At 43.4% G+C, this 16,204-nt stretch overlaps 1 protein-coding gene across 5 annotated transcripts; it reads right to left on the bottom strand.

The window, feature by feature from the left end:
- Positions 1-229: 229 nt before the first annotated feature.
- On the bottom strand, positions 230-12,518 carry YPEL5 (yippee like 5). 5 transcript variants are annotated; one of them, XM_053972309.1, is made up of 7 exons: positions 12,406-12,518; positions 9,163-9,296; positions 9,001-9,065; positions 8,673-8,828; positions 7,815-7,913; positions 3,946-4,118; positions 230-2,396 (listed from the first exon to the last, which is right to left on the bottom strand). In XM_053972309.1, the coding sequence occupies exons 6-7, from the start codon at positions 4,084-4,086 to the stop codon at positions 2,172-2,174; spliced, it is 366 nt and encodes a 121-aa protein (XP_053828284.1). In that variant the 5' UTR covers positions 4,087-4,118; positions 7,815-7,913; positions 8,673-8,828; positions 9,001-9,065; positions 9,163-9,296; positions 12,406-12,518; the 3' UTR covers positions 230-2,171. The 5 variants fall into 5 exon arrangements, with proteins under 5 accessions (XP_053828284.1, XP_053828287.1, XP_053828285.1 ...); XM_053972312.1 differs by lacking the exon at positions 8,673-8,828; XM_053972310.1 differs by lacking the exon at positions 7,815-7,913.
- Between the last annotated feature and the right edge of the window lie 3,686 nt (positions 12,519-16,204).

Below are 16,204 nucleotides of genomic sequence, written 5' to 3' on the forward strand. Positions count from 1 at the left end.
TCTCTTTAACAGGAGTAAATTGAAGGCTTTCAAGTGTCCAAGTGGTATGCATGAAGCTCTACTTGGCAGCTTCCAAAATCAACAGAACTCTTTTACCACCAATACAGAAAGGGATGCTTGTCAACAGCTTGTCACTGTGCTGCAGAAACTTAACACAAGGAATGAAAGATGGGTTATGCGATTTTGGCTGACAGACTCTATGACAATAACTCTAAAAGGACAGCAAAGATCAGTTCAGGACAAAACATACTTTATTGTACTGTAATGTCAGAAGTACAAGAAAAGTACTGCAGAGAACCATGCTAATGGCGCTTCCAGGGTCTGTGAAGGACAGAAGTACAAGATAATGGGGTACTACTGTACTCAGTGCAAAAACTGATTCATTTGAGGCACAAGTACACTATTGTTTAAGCAGCTTGATTCAAGCACAGCTCTGGTATGTGATCTACTCTGTTTTCTTTCTATGAGACATTTCTAGAAGAAAGCTACCTTTACATGAAAGAGGCAGTAGATTCAAGTCAGGGGTGTCCAACTTGCCACTTGGCAACCAAAAAAAATTAAGAAAAATACTCTGCATAGTCACCCTCCACATCTTAGTTTCAGATATGGAGCTGTGGCTAGAGAAGAAAAGTTACTCTGAAAGGTCAGAACCAGATCCATTTGGCTGGGTGGGGTTCTCCCCCTTTCCTACGTCTGTGGGTAACTTAATTCACATTGACCACAATTTATCCAATAAGAAAAATAACCACAACCAACTCATATCTTGGATAAGAAATCATACAGATCTAACATTCAAATAAATTTCAGCCCTTGAGATCCTAACTTATGGCTTAAGACACAATGAAATTGTTTGGGCACCCTTGAGTTAAGTTAATGAATAGCATTTTTGCTAAAAAAGGCAAGCAAGATCACTGTTTTAAACAGAGCTGACCTCTACAAGAACAAAGCAGGAATCCAAGTCACTAGTTACTACTAGGCTGACATGTACTGCTGCCCAGAAAGATAAAAACATAACATCACAATGAAAACGTTCAACAAAGTTGAAAGATAAAGGTTTCAACACCAGAAGCAGCATTTGAAAACAAGCTGTTTAAGTTAATCTTTTCAAGAGATGCAGATTGCATAACTCTACGCATGAACAAACATGCTGGCAATCTTCTCCTTTTACACAGCAGCTGTGTTTAACATAGGAGGTTCTGGGTTTAAAGAAAGCCACTTGAAGAAGAATTAAGATTTGCAATTCCCTGTCTAACTTAATGAGATTAGTAGAGAAACGAAAAAAAATGACTACTGAAATAGTAGTTTCTCAGTGGATCCCTATCATTACAAACACAGCCGGATTTGTAAGCAATGCAAGACTAAACAGACAGCTATTACTTTATATTATTACTATGCTCATAAGTTACATCTGTTAAGTTAAAAAAAGCCAAGCAGTTTCACCCTATTTCAAGGATAGTTTCCAATCAACACCAGTTTACATGGTGAATGGGACTTCACGAATAAACAAGGAATGGTGACATCTTTGGGTCAAGAATGACAAGAAATAATGGGCTCTGTGCTACCAATCAACCTCAACAAGAATATGGCACGTGGGCCAGCCCAAGCTGTACCAACACTGAACCTTTAGCACTCAGCACAAATTCGGATCTCTTCACTTTAGCTAGCAAACCAGGTGAAAAGGCTGGGTAAAAAAAACCCCAAAAAACCAAAAACCTAACTAAAAACTTAAGCCAAAAGTTGGAATATACTTTAAAAAAAAATCTGTAGTTTTAAAATAACTTGATGCTGACATCAGTTTGTGCAAACTAAAAAAAAAACCAACCTTCACTGAATTTCTCTCCAACAAAAGACAAATCCTGCAAATATTTTCCTTTTAGCCCACTGTATCTTATGATACAATCTCAAATCTAACAGATGTAAATGAAACAGAGAAGAAGTTACAGCATCTGCACAACATTCTTTCTACAAACAGCTGCTGGAGGGAAAGTAAAATATAAAAGGAATAAAGAAAGTAAGGTTCCATCTGAAATATTCTCACAATCTTTCCCACTTTGTAGTCCATGAATCCGACTCTGATGCCAAGGTGACAGTGTATGTAAGCAGATTTTTTTGTTGATTTTATTATATTGGAGTTTCAATTGAAGAGAACCTGAGAAGAGACTGGAGCCTCTTCAGGAATTGTCGGATGGAACGTGCTCCTCGAAGCCTTCACTCTCCCGGACCAAGGCTCTTTCCAGGATAACGCGGCCTTCCTTGTAGCGCTGGCTGTCTTCAGTGGCAAACTCATAGATCCAGCCCAGTTTGCTGTTGCAGTTCTTGCAGCTCACGTCCCGGACCATGTGGCGGCCGGTGAGCATGACCCGATCCTGAACTTCACTGTACTGCAGATTGACCACCTGGGACAAACACACAGCGCACAGGGAACACAGAGGATTAGCCTGCCTAGGGGAAACCTGCTAAATACCTAGCAGAAGGGAAGAGCCTGTGGCACCACAAACAAACTGAAAACTGCAGTGTAAAAAATCTCCTTTGTGAGAGAGTAACACCTTAAAGATGTGCTTCACAACGATGTGAAACCCTCACATTTTAACTGAGAGACACAATTGCTATCACAAAATATGCAAAAGGGATGTGTTCAACTCTAGGTGACAATCTCCCAGTGAACAGCTTGTAAATTTATATTAATCCACTTGTAATATATGTAACCCATTTCTAGCAGCTGATGTGATCACCAAGTCCCAGAACTCAGAAATATTAAAAGAGGTACTTCTTTAAAAAATCTTGTGGTGCTTTTGAAATAACTAAGAAAAAGCCAGGGTCAGTGGCTGAGAACGTAGACATGAAACATGCACCTTTTTGTGTGCTGTATCAGCAGTTTAAATATACTTTTAACTTCTTTTGCAGCATCACCACAAAACCAGGATGGTTACTTCATTGAAAAGTTGATGCCAGAATAATATCCAAACTGTTGATATGCAGATTCTAAAGGATGGGACGGTACTACTTTCTCAGCTTTGCACCTGACCGGTTCAAATGTACAGCTTCTGACTACAGAAATGCAAAAACTCAAAGTGCAATTAAACCCCACTATTTAACATTAAAAAAAAATTGAACTCCAGCATCTAGAGTCTATTGGATGAGGAAGAAATCTCTCACTACTGATAAGATTCGGATACCAGAAGTCCCAGAGCAAAACATAGTTAAGACACTATGCCATAGTTAAGACTATATTGATGCCTCTATCTAAACTCTGCCATGGCCAAATGGCTTATAAGAAAAAAACAAAACTAAAATACACCAAGCATTATATGACCAGGAACTCTGCAAGAAAGCAAAGGACAATTACAATTTTTTTCAATTAATCTAATGGACAAGGTTAATAAATAATCCTACAATTCACTAAAAATTATGACTTCTGTATTTCGATCTATTGAATCGGATCAATTAAAAACTCTTAAATGAAACCAGAGTATTATTACCTGTAAAAAATATTATGATTGATTGTGGCAACTTAAGTTGCCACACTACTGTTAAATGCATTTCAGAAATTAAACAAAATATTATCTAGACTTTTTTTTAACTGCATAAAAGTGAAAAAACCTTTGGAACCCTTTGACAGACACCAGATACTCTCAGAGTGAATTTGAGGTTCCTATTACAGAAGTCTCTGAAGTTAAAACTCCATCAATTTTGGCCTGGTGCCTCTATATACACAGTTTTCTTTATAGACTTTCGGTATTTCAGACAAAACTAATTTAGCTAAATTCCCCATGAACAGTAAATGTCAAATTTGACTTCAAAGACAGAACAAAATTTTTAAAAAGTTAAAATAGTAATTACACAACACTTTAGCCAAGAAGTTTTTTCAATCTTATGACAGATTCATAAGATCCCACAAACTCATTTTTCAAAAGTAAAGAGCACTTCCTCCAGCTTCTTACCAACCTTGTTAAAAAGAAAGGCCCTTCCTGTGGCCCCTGTAAAGCGAGTGGAGATGAGCTCGGAGCGGTTGGTCAGGATTGTGTCGCAGTTTGCGCAGGAGAACAGGCGAGTGCCACCAATATGATCCAAAAAAATTCTTCCCATTTTTAGAACTTATGTAAGTTTATACTCAAGACCTGAAAGCAAAAAGAAACATCATATAAAAAAAGCATTACAGCAAAAAAAATGAACCTCCCAAACATCCCATATATATGACAGAATATTCTTCAAACCAAATCAGCTAATGATTGCTCAAAGTTGTTCCTCTGTTGGTGAATTGCTGAACTTACAGTCTGCCTCTCTTCAAGGCAAGTTATTTCCCAAAGTGACCATTTTACCAATAAGATTACTTAAATACAAACGAATTACATTACATGAGAAAAACACAAACAGAAACCTTTAAAATACAGTTCAGACTTTTGCAGACCCCCTACTGACCCCTGCAGTTCTTAAACTCAGAAGCTGCCACTTCCTTTAACACAATACTGAAAATTCTATTTCAGTACATTCCCAACAACTCACTCATCTTAGTCAGCACTAAGAAATGAAGCACTGAGAATTACACTGAGTCACCAAGACAATTATAGCTTAATTTTCCCAAGTCACCCCCACTTTTTATAATACATATTTATTATGTCGCTTCCCCATAGCTTTGCACAATTTATGACACATGATCACACAACACCACCACTCAGAATGTTGGTATAGCACCCTGGCTGCTGTATTTCACTTGACATTTCTTTGTTTCATATACACACCAAGATAGGAAAGGTTTGGATGCTAGTTCACATAATAAACAATACATCCAGTCTTTACACCAGACATATACAAATGTTTAAAGTTGTCTAATCCAAATATAAAATACTGTGTCATTTATCCAGGGTATTTCCAAAGCCTCATCACTAAAATGCCTCAGCAACTCCAATGAGAAAAAAAACAGAGCTTAAAAACTTTATCGCAGATGACCTGCAGTGCCTGATAAATCAGCCTCTTCACTGCTTAGGAAAATTAAAGTGTCTCACCAACTTCACACTAACTAACATAAATTACTCAAAGTTAACTAGTGAGTAGGCACAGAACGTATAGTCGACAACTTAAATCACGAAGGATGATATAACATGACAAAGGAACTGAATTATGATGTTATTTCCCTTTCAACTGCAGAAGTTTTATGACTGAACTTCTATAGTTAAACAAGTTAAATGTACCTCCATTTATGCTTCAGATGTGGAATCAGAAAAATGTATTGTCTCTGCTTTTGTCACGCAGAGCAATGCAAAGTAAATCTGACACACTGCAATATTAGAATTGTGTGGGTTTTACTTTTCAGAGCAGGAGACTGTGCCGTTCATAGAGAAGTCAGTCACATTTTGTACTCATCTAATTGAATATTCTAAGTCAAGCACTGTTAAGAAGCACAAATACCTAGTTTAAACTCATTTCAAGTTTTAGGCGATCAGTTTCTTAAAGCCTACTCTTGACATGCACAAAGCAAATGGACTAAAACTTGCACCTGCACACACAGAGCTTAACACACCATTTTTACATCTAAAAATGAAAAATCACTGACATAATGATTTTTTTCCAATTGCTTTATTTCACACTTTGTTTTCTTACAATGTGAGGCAACAAAAAAGGTTCCTAATATTGAACAGAGATATTTTAGCTGAGGTTCCTAACATTCAGATTTTTCCAATCACTATTAATCTTCTGTATCCCATCTGAAGGATATATAAAAATTAAAAGCAATGTCATGACTCTTCCTTTTAAAGGTAATATAATACCCATTTCTCTTCTTCAAAGGATAAATAAAACAGGTCTGAGTGTTAGACGTGAGATTTCCACTCAAAATACAGAAAGCATTTTCATTTAGATTTCTCTAAGCTTTATACCTTTCTAATATGCCTTTATCTTTCTAAGCAACCAAAGGCAAAAAAAATTAAAACGTGAATAGTGACAGAATGAAGGAAAATCAACAGACAATAAGTGTGAATAAACAAGTATCAGTAAAAGTCTCCAGCCAGAAGAAACCACAAATACAAGCAATTAAGGCAATTGTAATAGATATGCCCATAAGGCACTTGGCCTAGGTCCATGTGCTATCCTTCCTAATTTTGGATAATGTTATATTTGTGCTGATTGTATTGTGGATTCAAAGCAATTAACTGATTGTAAGTTACAGTAAATGTGGAATCGGCGTCCAAAGGGGTATTTCTTTCAGAGTAAAAATAGTGCACACCCTGTCAGTACTTTTAGAAGGTAACATAACACAAATCCAAACCCGTCCCTATCTCACCAAGAGCAACACAAACACAGAGCTTGGTGTCCAGAACAGATCCTTTACACAGACTGACCCTGCACAGCATGACATTTTGAAAAATGCACCTAAACACTTCAAATGCAAGTGCATCACCTGCCTAAAATCATAATTCATGTCAATGCCCTCAGAAAAGCAGTAGCCCAGAGATGTTAAAAATGGAAATTAAATACTTCAGAAGGGAGCACAAGGGCAATTCTAACAAGCAAGCTAAAAGTCACAGCAGCATACAAATGTATTATTTTTGGATATGGCATTATGACATGGACTGAAATCTTGAGTCCCAAAGATGTCAAAAGTTAAAATAAATGCATAAATAAAGATATTCAAAGATGGAAGGCTGAAAAATCTGCCTACTAATACAAGGCCTAAAATCCTCACATATTTATGCCACCTTAAAGAGCTGAAAGTAACTTAAAGTCACAGCAGAATCTAACAAACCAACTGGTACCAGAACATATTTTTTCAGAATACAGTGCATAAGGTAATCTATATTCTTGAAATAATACACATTAAAAAAATTTAGAAAATTAAATTCTACAGTCAGCACTGCAACAATCAAAACAATGTAGATTTTGTGTACATTTTCTGAAGAAACTACTAAAATACTGTAAGGTTACCAGTGTCTAACTTTTTCAAAGTAACTTCTACACTTAACTACCACCTGGTAGACTTCAGTCAAAATACAAAGCAGGCTACAGCTACCTGTGACTTCAGGTTTGATTGTTGAATTCAATGAATTTGTAAGGGCCCACCTGAAGCACTATAAAACTAGTCATCTTACATTAGTCTTTATGTTACTGCTCACAGTAGTAAAAAGTAGGGAAAAATTACAAAATGACTGCTAGCAATGCAGACTTAAAATACCACGCTTTATAATAGATTTTCTAAAATACCTAACATGGAAATTCTGCTTTTTCCTCTCCTGTAAAATAGAGAAACTGACTTCAGTTTGGAATAATTTCACGGTCTCCCCTTCCTTTTTCTTCCCCCAAGCTAAAAACATAGCATTCACTTATAAGACCAAATCAGAATGTACTTGCTGTGGTTAAAGACTCCTCTCTCTTTATGTAAGGATGCTGAATCCTGTAGGGTATACTTACTGCACACAGGAAAAAACAGAAGCACAACAGAACAAGGGGAAAGCAATTTTCCATTGCTCTCAGGCTGCCCCTTACAAACAGAAGTGGTGCGTACAAAGTCAGCAGATTTTTTTCCCTATAGTTTCACTGCCAATGGGAAAGGTGCGGGGGTCTATTTATGTTCACACATGCATAAATGATCTGAAAAAGCCACTTATAGGCAGCTTTGATAGGCAGTGGGAGGGCTCTTTTAAATGAGGAGAAGCCAAAGAATTGTGAAAGACAAAAGCATTTCTAAAGCTTAAGATCCTCCAAACAGGGGAAGGAAAATACAGTAAGTGCACTTGGCCATTCATCCACTACTTACACTTAAAAACACAGAAAATAACTTCCACTGGTCCAGAGAACCAGTCAGGTTCCCTAGTGCTACTTACAGCTCCAGAAAGTGACACTATCCCAACAATTCCATCATGCTACCAGCAGAATTTTCGGAAGTAGCGGACCGGGATCTTGGTTATTCACAAAACCAAATGCTGAGGAAAAAACAGATTTTTTTTGGCCCATGATTTCACTTTTAAAATCAGCTAAGCATTCTTTACTGGGTATGTATCAGTGATGAAGTTCTAGCGCTCTTGCCTTCATGCAAATTACAAAACACACGTGATTATATTAATTGAATGGCTGCAATGTAAGAAAGGCAGACTTTTTTACTTTCCTTAATGGGATATAAAGTATCTATTGCTTGTCCAATCTCCCCAATTCCAAGAGGGGGTACTTGATGAACTGAGAGATGATGTCACTTCCATTATTCTACCCAGACCACCTTCCTGAGAGGACCTTTAGGACAGCAATCAGTGATAGCTCATATTACCTAGGTCAGGCTTGCTGACAGTGCATGATTTTGACAGTACATTATTCTGACAGCATAAACCTTGATACCACTTCTCAATCTCTCTGTGAAAGACTTCCTCCCTGCATGATTCTCCCAGTGAGTGCATGGACAGACAGGAAACACAGGCACTGTGGCTGAGTGCTATAATGTGTATGCCCAGAGCAGTAGCTCCCAAACTCCCCAGACACTTTCAGTGTTGATTTCAGCAACACTGAGCAACAACCATATCAAAGGGCTGACATTCAACAGCTTAAATTTGACCACTATCTGCACACATATCCAAAACCACCTGAAGCACCGCTTGGTTGATATTTGTACTACCTCATCTGCCTATCTTCACCATCAATAAAGAATGAAAAAGTAACACAAAGAATTATTTATTAACATCTTTAAAACTAACAGTCAGTGTTTTCTTGTCCTGGAATGCATCTCTTGAAGACACAGGACCGTCAACACTTGGGAGAGCCAGCAAGCACTTTCTCTATACACACTGGACTGTGGATATTTCACAGGAGGAGCCTCAGTGTTGCTTCAGCACCATCTACTGCGTTCACATCTACAATAGAGAACAGCTGCTAGTTAAAGGACAAAAAACTGTGACCACCTCTCTTGCACCATTTTACCAACTAAAAACATTTTCCTTTGTGAGCAAATAAGCATTCTCTACCCTCTGAGAAAGGGTTATGCATTCCTCTAAGCACACTGAAACATTCTCAAGATGTACTTACCCTGGAACTAGGCTGAAACTTCATCATGGCATCTCAGGAACTGGGCTTCAGCTTCCTCTTCTCATCTCAGAGATGGACAAAAGAGAAAAGATAATTCTTAGCACAGCTGCACAAGACCAAAATTAAAGAATCATAAAGGAAAAAATAAAACTTGCTCCTTACCTTCCCAGGTCTCCCTGCTCACAGGTGAGGGAACATCCAAAAATACACATGTGGTCAGTCTCTTAGGAGGTCGGAGATTCAATGTCCACCATCAACTTCTGTGACTGTCCGAGTAAACAAGGCCTGGCCTCTGCCTACATGCAGAATTGAAACCACCACATGTAGCCAAATGTGGAGAGAAACTGAACTGGACCAACATACTGTGCTCTTTAGAACCATCTAGCTAACTGTAGCAAACTGTGAAGGGAACTTAATACAGTCCAATGAGAGAAGAGGCTTTGGCAAAGCCCTGATGCAGGGCACAGCACCCACCAACATACAAGCTGCCTTGCAGGATGAAAGCACCCTTGTGCAAGTTGCAGCAGTGTAATTTTGTATTGCAGGTTGCAGTACTATAATTTCCTATTGCAAACTGCATTTTTTCCTAGGTAAGGAGAGCACTGAGACACTGCCATTTAAATTTGTTTATGTCATATTGGTGCACTCAAACACTAATCCAGGGTATTTCATTTCACATTAACAGAGAGCAGAGACACATAGATGGGTGCTTGTTTCTCATACAGCCCCCCTATCTCAGCATCTCCCACAGAGTAACTTAAACCCTCACAATACTCCTGCTAGATAACATATATAAGTATTAGTTTACAAATGGTATCAGACTCAGATTACTTTTCTTTCCCACCACTACAGAGAATCCAAAACCAGCAACTAGACCTACTTCCCTGCTTCTTTTTCCCTTTTCTTCCTTTCCTCTTCCTAATTACTCCACTGTTTTTAAGAAAGCTGTATTTCCTTGTTTTGTAATACATTTATTCTTATACTACTTAAGCAGTTGAGACAACTTTTGTCTATGAATCCATTCTGCAACTTTCAGAAAGCTAAACTACACATTTTTTGTTTTCATTAATTTTAGTGCTGAAATGATACAAAACTTCATCCAAAGACATCACTGATTTAATGAGTCATAAAAAACGAAATCCAATAAACAGCCTTTTAAGAAATGGTGTAAAGACAACCATCATCCAAACCAGCAGCGTCCAGCCGGCAGAAAGTACACTAAGTGCACATCACCAAGAGATTTTTATATTAACTAGAAAGGTCCTGACGGTAGGTAAAGGCTCCAAAATTAGAGATCACCTTGCTAACAAACATACACAGTGTACAGGCATTTCATCTACACATTTAACAAGCAATTTTTAAGTTAAGTCTTGCTTAAGGGAATTACGTATTTCAGTGAGAGCTGAGCAACCCAAGATTTCAACACAGGTCAAATGTTAGTAAACAAACATGAACCAATGACCTGACATGGACAACATCCCTTCAAGCTTGTGATGATTACCATGTTAAATTCAGATATATAAATATGTGTACAGCTCTCAGTGTGTGACAAGTAACAAATACAGCCTGTTCTTGTCATCTTCTCTGCTGGGCTTTGAGATGCAGTTTCATTTGTCCTCATACACTCGCAACCACACTTGAAACTCACTTGTCATTATTAAAATCTATATACAAACAATAAGCCCTGCATCTCTAAGTAATTCTGTAACTACGAAAGTGAAAGTACAGAACAGACAGAAGCCTCCACACAGTATTTTTAAAGACTACTTTAGAAAAAGTGAGCAGCACTTAAAAACTGAGTTTTTGTCACACATACGACTTGAATTCAGCCATCCAAAAAGAGGCTCTATATAAAAATATATATAAGATTATATATATAGCAGTTACATACAGTCACGTGAGGGAATGTTTACAACTGGGGAGCAAGTTCCCTTCCTTTCAATCATAAACATTAGTTAAGATAATGGTTAATCCAGAGCCATTAGCTGCTGACATCAAGAGTTATTCTGTGATACCACTTTAGAAAGAGCCCTGCCCTGTTTCTCTCTCATAAAACCGTGTGTACTTGCTTTGTTATTCCCTCAGTCTAACCCTAAACCCGTGTTTATTGTTTAAATAAACCAAAGACAAATAATTTATTAAATTCTACGGTGATATCAGTCCAAAACGCGGCCTTTATTCTTAAATAAACACGCTGGATTAATCTAATCTAGATCTCTTGCCCAGTACAGCTGAGGGCTGTGCACAGAGCAACAAATGAAGCAGACAGAAGACAGTCTTCACATTCATTTTTGCTTTGACTTAGAATCTTTCCCAAAGCGGAAAAGCGCCGGCAGAATATTTCAGCTCCCTGGAAATCCGTACTTCCACGGGGAAAACCCCAATCTAAGCGCTAGCAGGCGAATGCGCCTCGCTGCCGAGCGAGCCGCGAGCACCTCCGCAAAGCAAACAAGCACCACAAGACAAGGCCAGGTCGGTGACAGCTCCCCGCGGGAGGCACCTGTCTGACCGGGACACGGGGCTGCTCCGCCGGCCGGCGCTCGGCAGGCGGCACCTTCGCCCTAGGAGAGGGGCGATGCGTCAGGCGCCGCCACCACCCCCCGTGAGACAGGGCAGGGCGGGTCAACCCCCGCGTATCCTCCGCGGCCGGGCCCGGGGGCGGCGCTGCGGGGGTGTCGGTGCCGATCCCGGTGTCGGTGCCGCGCACACACAAAGCCGCGCGCGCGCGGGGGCGGTCCCCGGCCCGGCCCGGCCCGCGCGCCGTCACGGGGGCGCGCGCAGCCAACCGGGGCCGGCCCGGCTCGTCCCGTCCCCCCCCCCGCCCCCCCCGCCGCCGCCGGGCGCTGCCGGGAGCGCAGGAGCCCTGACAACAAACAGCAGGAAACAGCTGACGGGGAGGCACCGCCGCCGCCTCCGCCGCACCGAGGGGCCGTGCCCGGGGCCCTCCGCCGCCCCCCATCCCCGAGCCGCCTGGCCGCCCCCGCTCCGGGCCCGAGCACGGCCCCGCGCCCACCCGCCCGCGGCTCCGCGCAAGAACCCGTCCGAAAAGTTGCCCAGTGCCGAGCTGGGGGAGGAAGTTGTGTCGGCAGCGACGGGGAGGGCGTGCTCGGTGCCGGCCCCCGCCGGGAAGGCTGGGCGGCGCTGGGAGACGCTGACGGAGAAGGGGACGCGGTGGGGGAAGGCTGGTGCTTTGTGGCGGCGCCGGGTAACGCACCGGCTCAGGCAGGGCCGACCGCTGCCCCTTTCCGCGCCCGTCGCCGGACCGGACCGGACCAGAGCGGTTCACCCGGGGCTCCGCCGCGGCTCGACAGACACAGCGCCACGGCGCGGCGGTCGCCACCTCCCTCCCCAGCCGCCCCGGCCTCCCGGGGTAGCCCGGGGCGAGCGCGGCCCCCGTCCGGTTACCTGGCTGCGGGGAGCGGCAGTGGCGGCGGCTCCGTGCCCGGTGTCTCCCCCGCCCTCCACGGCCCCGGCGCTCCGGATCGGCCGCGCGGCTCCGCCCCGCCGTGGCTCCGCCCCGCCCGTCAATCAGCGCGGCGAGGCCCCGCCCCGCCCCCTCTCTGCCGCGAAGGCTCCGCCCCTGCCGCCTCGCGCTCCGCCTCGCCCCGGGTCGCCTCACGGCCGCGCCCGGTGGGGCACGCCGGGTCACGGAATCACGGAATTACAGAATGGCAGAATTATAGAGTTATAGAATTACAGAATCATCGAATCATCAAGGCTGGAAGAGACCTTTAATGTCATCTAGTCTGATCGTCCACCTGGCACTAGCACAGTAACCCCTAAATCACTACACCACACCACCCAGCACCATGTCCAGAAGTCTCTTGAACACCTTCAGGGATGGTGACTTCCCTGGACAACCTATTCCAATGCCTCACCACCCTAACAATGACAATTTTTTTCTGTCTAATCCGAATCTCCGCTGTCTCAGTTTAAGGCCTTTTTCTCTGGCCCTGTCACTGCAGACAGGTCAGAGAAGACCGGCCCCCACCTCCCTACAGCATCCCCTCAGGTAACTGTGGAGAGCAGTGGGCTCTCCTCCAGGCTGAACAACCCCAGCTCCCTCAGCCATTGCTCACAAGATGTGTTTTCTACATCCTTCATCAGCCTTGTTGCCCTTTGCTGGCCACACTGCAGCACCCCAATGTCCTTTCTAAAGAGAGGCTCAGAACTGAGCACAGTGCTGAGGACAGGGATCAGGGCAGTGCTCAGTGCTGCAGCCCAGCTGTTGGGGGGCCTGGAGGCAAGGCCAGAGCTGGAGATGGAGCCAGGTCTGGAGCCGGTGCCAGAGCCAAATCTGGAGCCTTATGGTAGGGCTCAGCCCTTCCCCACCTGCCAAGTTCCATTTCCCAGGCACCTGTCAGCCGCTGCCCTGAGCCTGGTGCCTTCCACTCCCCCTCAACCAGCCTCCCAGACCCCCTTGCCTCCCTCACAGCCTGGCAGAAATTCTCACTCCTAGGGGAGCTGAATGCCAGAGCCACCCAACACCTCCCTATACCCCTAGAGCACATTGCCATAGGCCTGGCTGGGAGGAAGGAGAGTCCTGTCTCCAGGCACCTGCATTCTTAGGGATTTGGCCTACCCTGGCTGTGAACTTCACCACTCTATGGGGCTCTGTGAGGGTTGGAGGTGTAGAAAGGCGCAGAAATGGCTTTTGGTGACATCCCCTGGTCAGTGAAGCTGTGACTCATGCTGCTTGCAGACTTTCAGGCCATTCACATGGAAATCTTTGTGGGATACCTTAAACACTGCCCACTGTGAAGATAAAAGACCAGAGGAGAGAGAATAAGGCAAAGTGTGGCCCTTCTTGACCATTGTTTGCAAGAGCTGTCAGTTCCCTGTCAGTTTTAAGTGCTCACACACTGCCTCCTTGGCAAATAGTGGTGTTGGACAAAATAGAATGAAAAAAAAAATCCTTTTGAATTGTTGGTTATGAAAAAGAGACGCAAAAAGACATTGTTTTCCTTCTATGGGGCAAGCCATGCCATTTTAAGGATGTTTGTTCTTGAGAAAGTATTTTCATTCCTGGGTCTATCCGTGTGGTATCACCAGAGAAGCTGCAGTAATGGCAGGAAGGAATGAGTCAGCAGGATTCTTTTGTCATTTCACACAGAGGCAGAGGGACATCTCTGTGAAGCACACAGGACCTGCTTACACACCCAGCTGTTCTTCAGCCTGTGTCTTTTGCATGGATTCTTTTATAAAAAGAAATGACGAGGCAGAAGAGAACACAACAGCCTGTGTGAGGGTAGACAGCCAGTGACAGGTCAACATCAATGTGCTAAGAGCTGCTGTTTGCTTTGGACAGACCTCCAGAAAATCAGATCTCTTCCGTATGGTCAGCTCTGGCCTGATCCTGAGCAGAGCTGAGCATTGACATTTCTCCCTGGCCTCTCATCAGCCTCTCTTTAGATCCTGGAAGGGGAATGAAAGGTGTTAGAGCAGTCTATCAGACAGCAATCACCACTTAGTTAATGGCACAGGGACAGCAGTAGTACTGAGAATATTAGAAGGAAGCCATAAAGCCGTGCCTGGGGTCCCATTTACCACCAGCAAATGGAGAAAATAACTGATCCAACATGCCCCCTTTGTTAACAGGCTGACCTGATCTGCTTCTGCTCCTTGCTGGGTAGCCACGAGCTGTGTCCCTGGTGGATCTGCTGCATCTCGTCATAGGAGCTATACAAAGGTCCATGTCTTACTCATCTCTGCACTGCTCCCGTGGAGTGGAGATCACCGTAAACAAAGCCAAAACAGAGCAGAAAGAGTCAAAGCAGTGGTGCTTTAGTCAGCACTGGGTATTATCTGGGGCCCTGTGAGCTCAGTGCTCAGCTCTGCTGCTGAGGCACCCGCACATCCTGGGGCAAGCTGGTTCTTCCTGCCTCATTTTCCCTGCATATGTAGGGGTTGTATGTCTGAATATTGCAATCATCACAATAATATTACCATGAAAACAAAGCAAAGCCCAAACCTATGAATAGAATTAAATTCTCACCAATAAGAAGGGTAGCTGTACCAATCAGAGAGAAACCAAATTGACCATGAGACAAGCAGAGAATGGATTAGCCTGTGCTTGACAGATGGTGCCAGGGACTGATGTTTTTATTTCCCTCGCAGAGGAGCTTAGAGGAAGGGGGGGTAGGGGAGGGTGAGGTAGGGCACGTTTAATAGAACAAAGCAGCAGGCTGTAGCAGCTCTGCTGAAAAACGCTAAAAATACCAAAAGCAATTTCCAATTAGCTTGTAAGGGACATGCTACGTGTCAGCTACAGGGTGAAAAACAGGATCAGCAATATTGTACCACATGGCACTTTTAATTTTCAAAGCAGCCTGAAAACATTAATTAATTCTCCTCTGACATAGGGAAATGCAGTGCAGTCAGCAGTTTGCTCCTTTACTTCTTATGCCGGGTTTTGGGAAGACCCTGGGCCTTTTCCACAGCTGATTCATATCACAATAGCTCAAATTACTCTGGAGGAGCCAGTCTTCTCTGCAGCACTTCTGAGCAAAAAAGGCTATGTTAGATCTGGAACTTAATGAACCAGAGAAAGGGGAGATGTCCACACCCAACAGCCTTAGTAAGACCCACCTTTAATATTTGCTCCATCTAAAGCCATTTCTCAGTGCTGTGAGCAACCCTATAAGAAGTATTTCAGAGATAATTAGATAACTGAGGAATTAATCACAGTATCAGACAGAACTGTGTAGTGAAACTCAGCCACCAACATATTAATCTAATTAAAACCTGTGACAAAACTTCAGTGGAATTCAGCAGGACCTGGGTACACCCCACGAATGAGTGTCAGGGCTTGGGGGCTGCTTGTGCACGTCTTCTCCCTTTAAAAAGAAAAACTTACAGCTCAGTAGTTTTTGTTCCTGTTCCTTCTCCAGAACCACTAATAATCTTTTGGTACACTTGTGGATTCCTGTGTGGCACAGTTAAGCCTACCAAACCAGGCATGCCTGAGGTGGGACAGTGATGCAATGGGATTTTCCATTGCTGTTCCTACCGTGTCCAGGATTTCTGTCAGCAGAGAGGAGGCAACTGAAATACAGAGCCAGGCTTACAGGCTGTGATCTCTCTGGGAGACAGCGTGACCCCTCACTGCCCCCTCTGTGCCTTCTCAGCTTTGCCTCGCATCAAAGACTGGGTTCATCCCACGAGCTGCTCTTGTTATTTGGCAGTGGCTACTGATAGCCTGCTC

The sequence above is a fragment of the Vidua macroura genome, chromosome 3, assembly GCF_024509145.1.
Source record: "Vidua macroura isolate BioBank_ID:100142 chromosome 3, ASM2450914v1, whole genome shotgun sequence".
NCBI classification, from domain to species: Eukaryota; Metazoa; Chordata; class Aves; order Passeriformes; family Viduidae; genus Vidua; species Vidua macroura.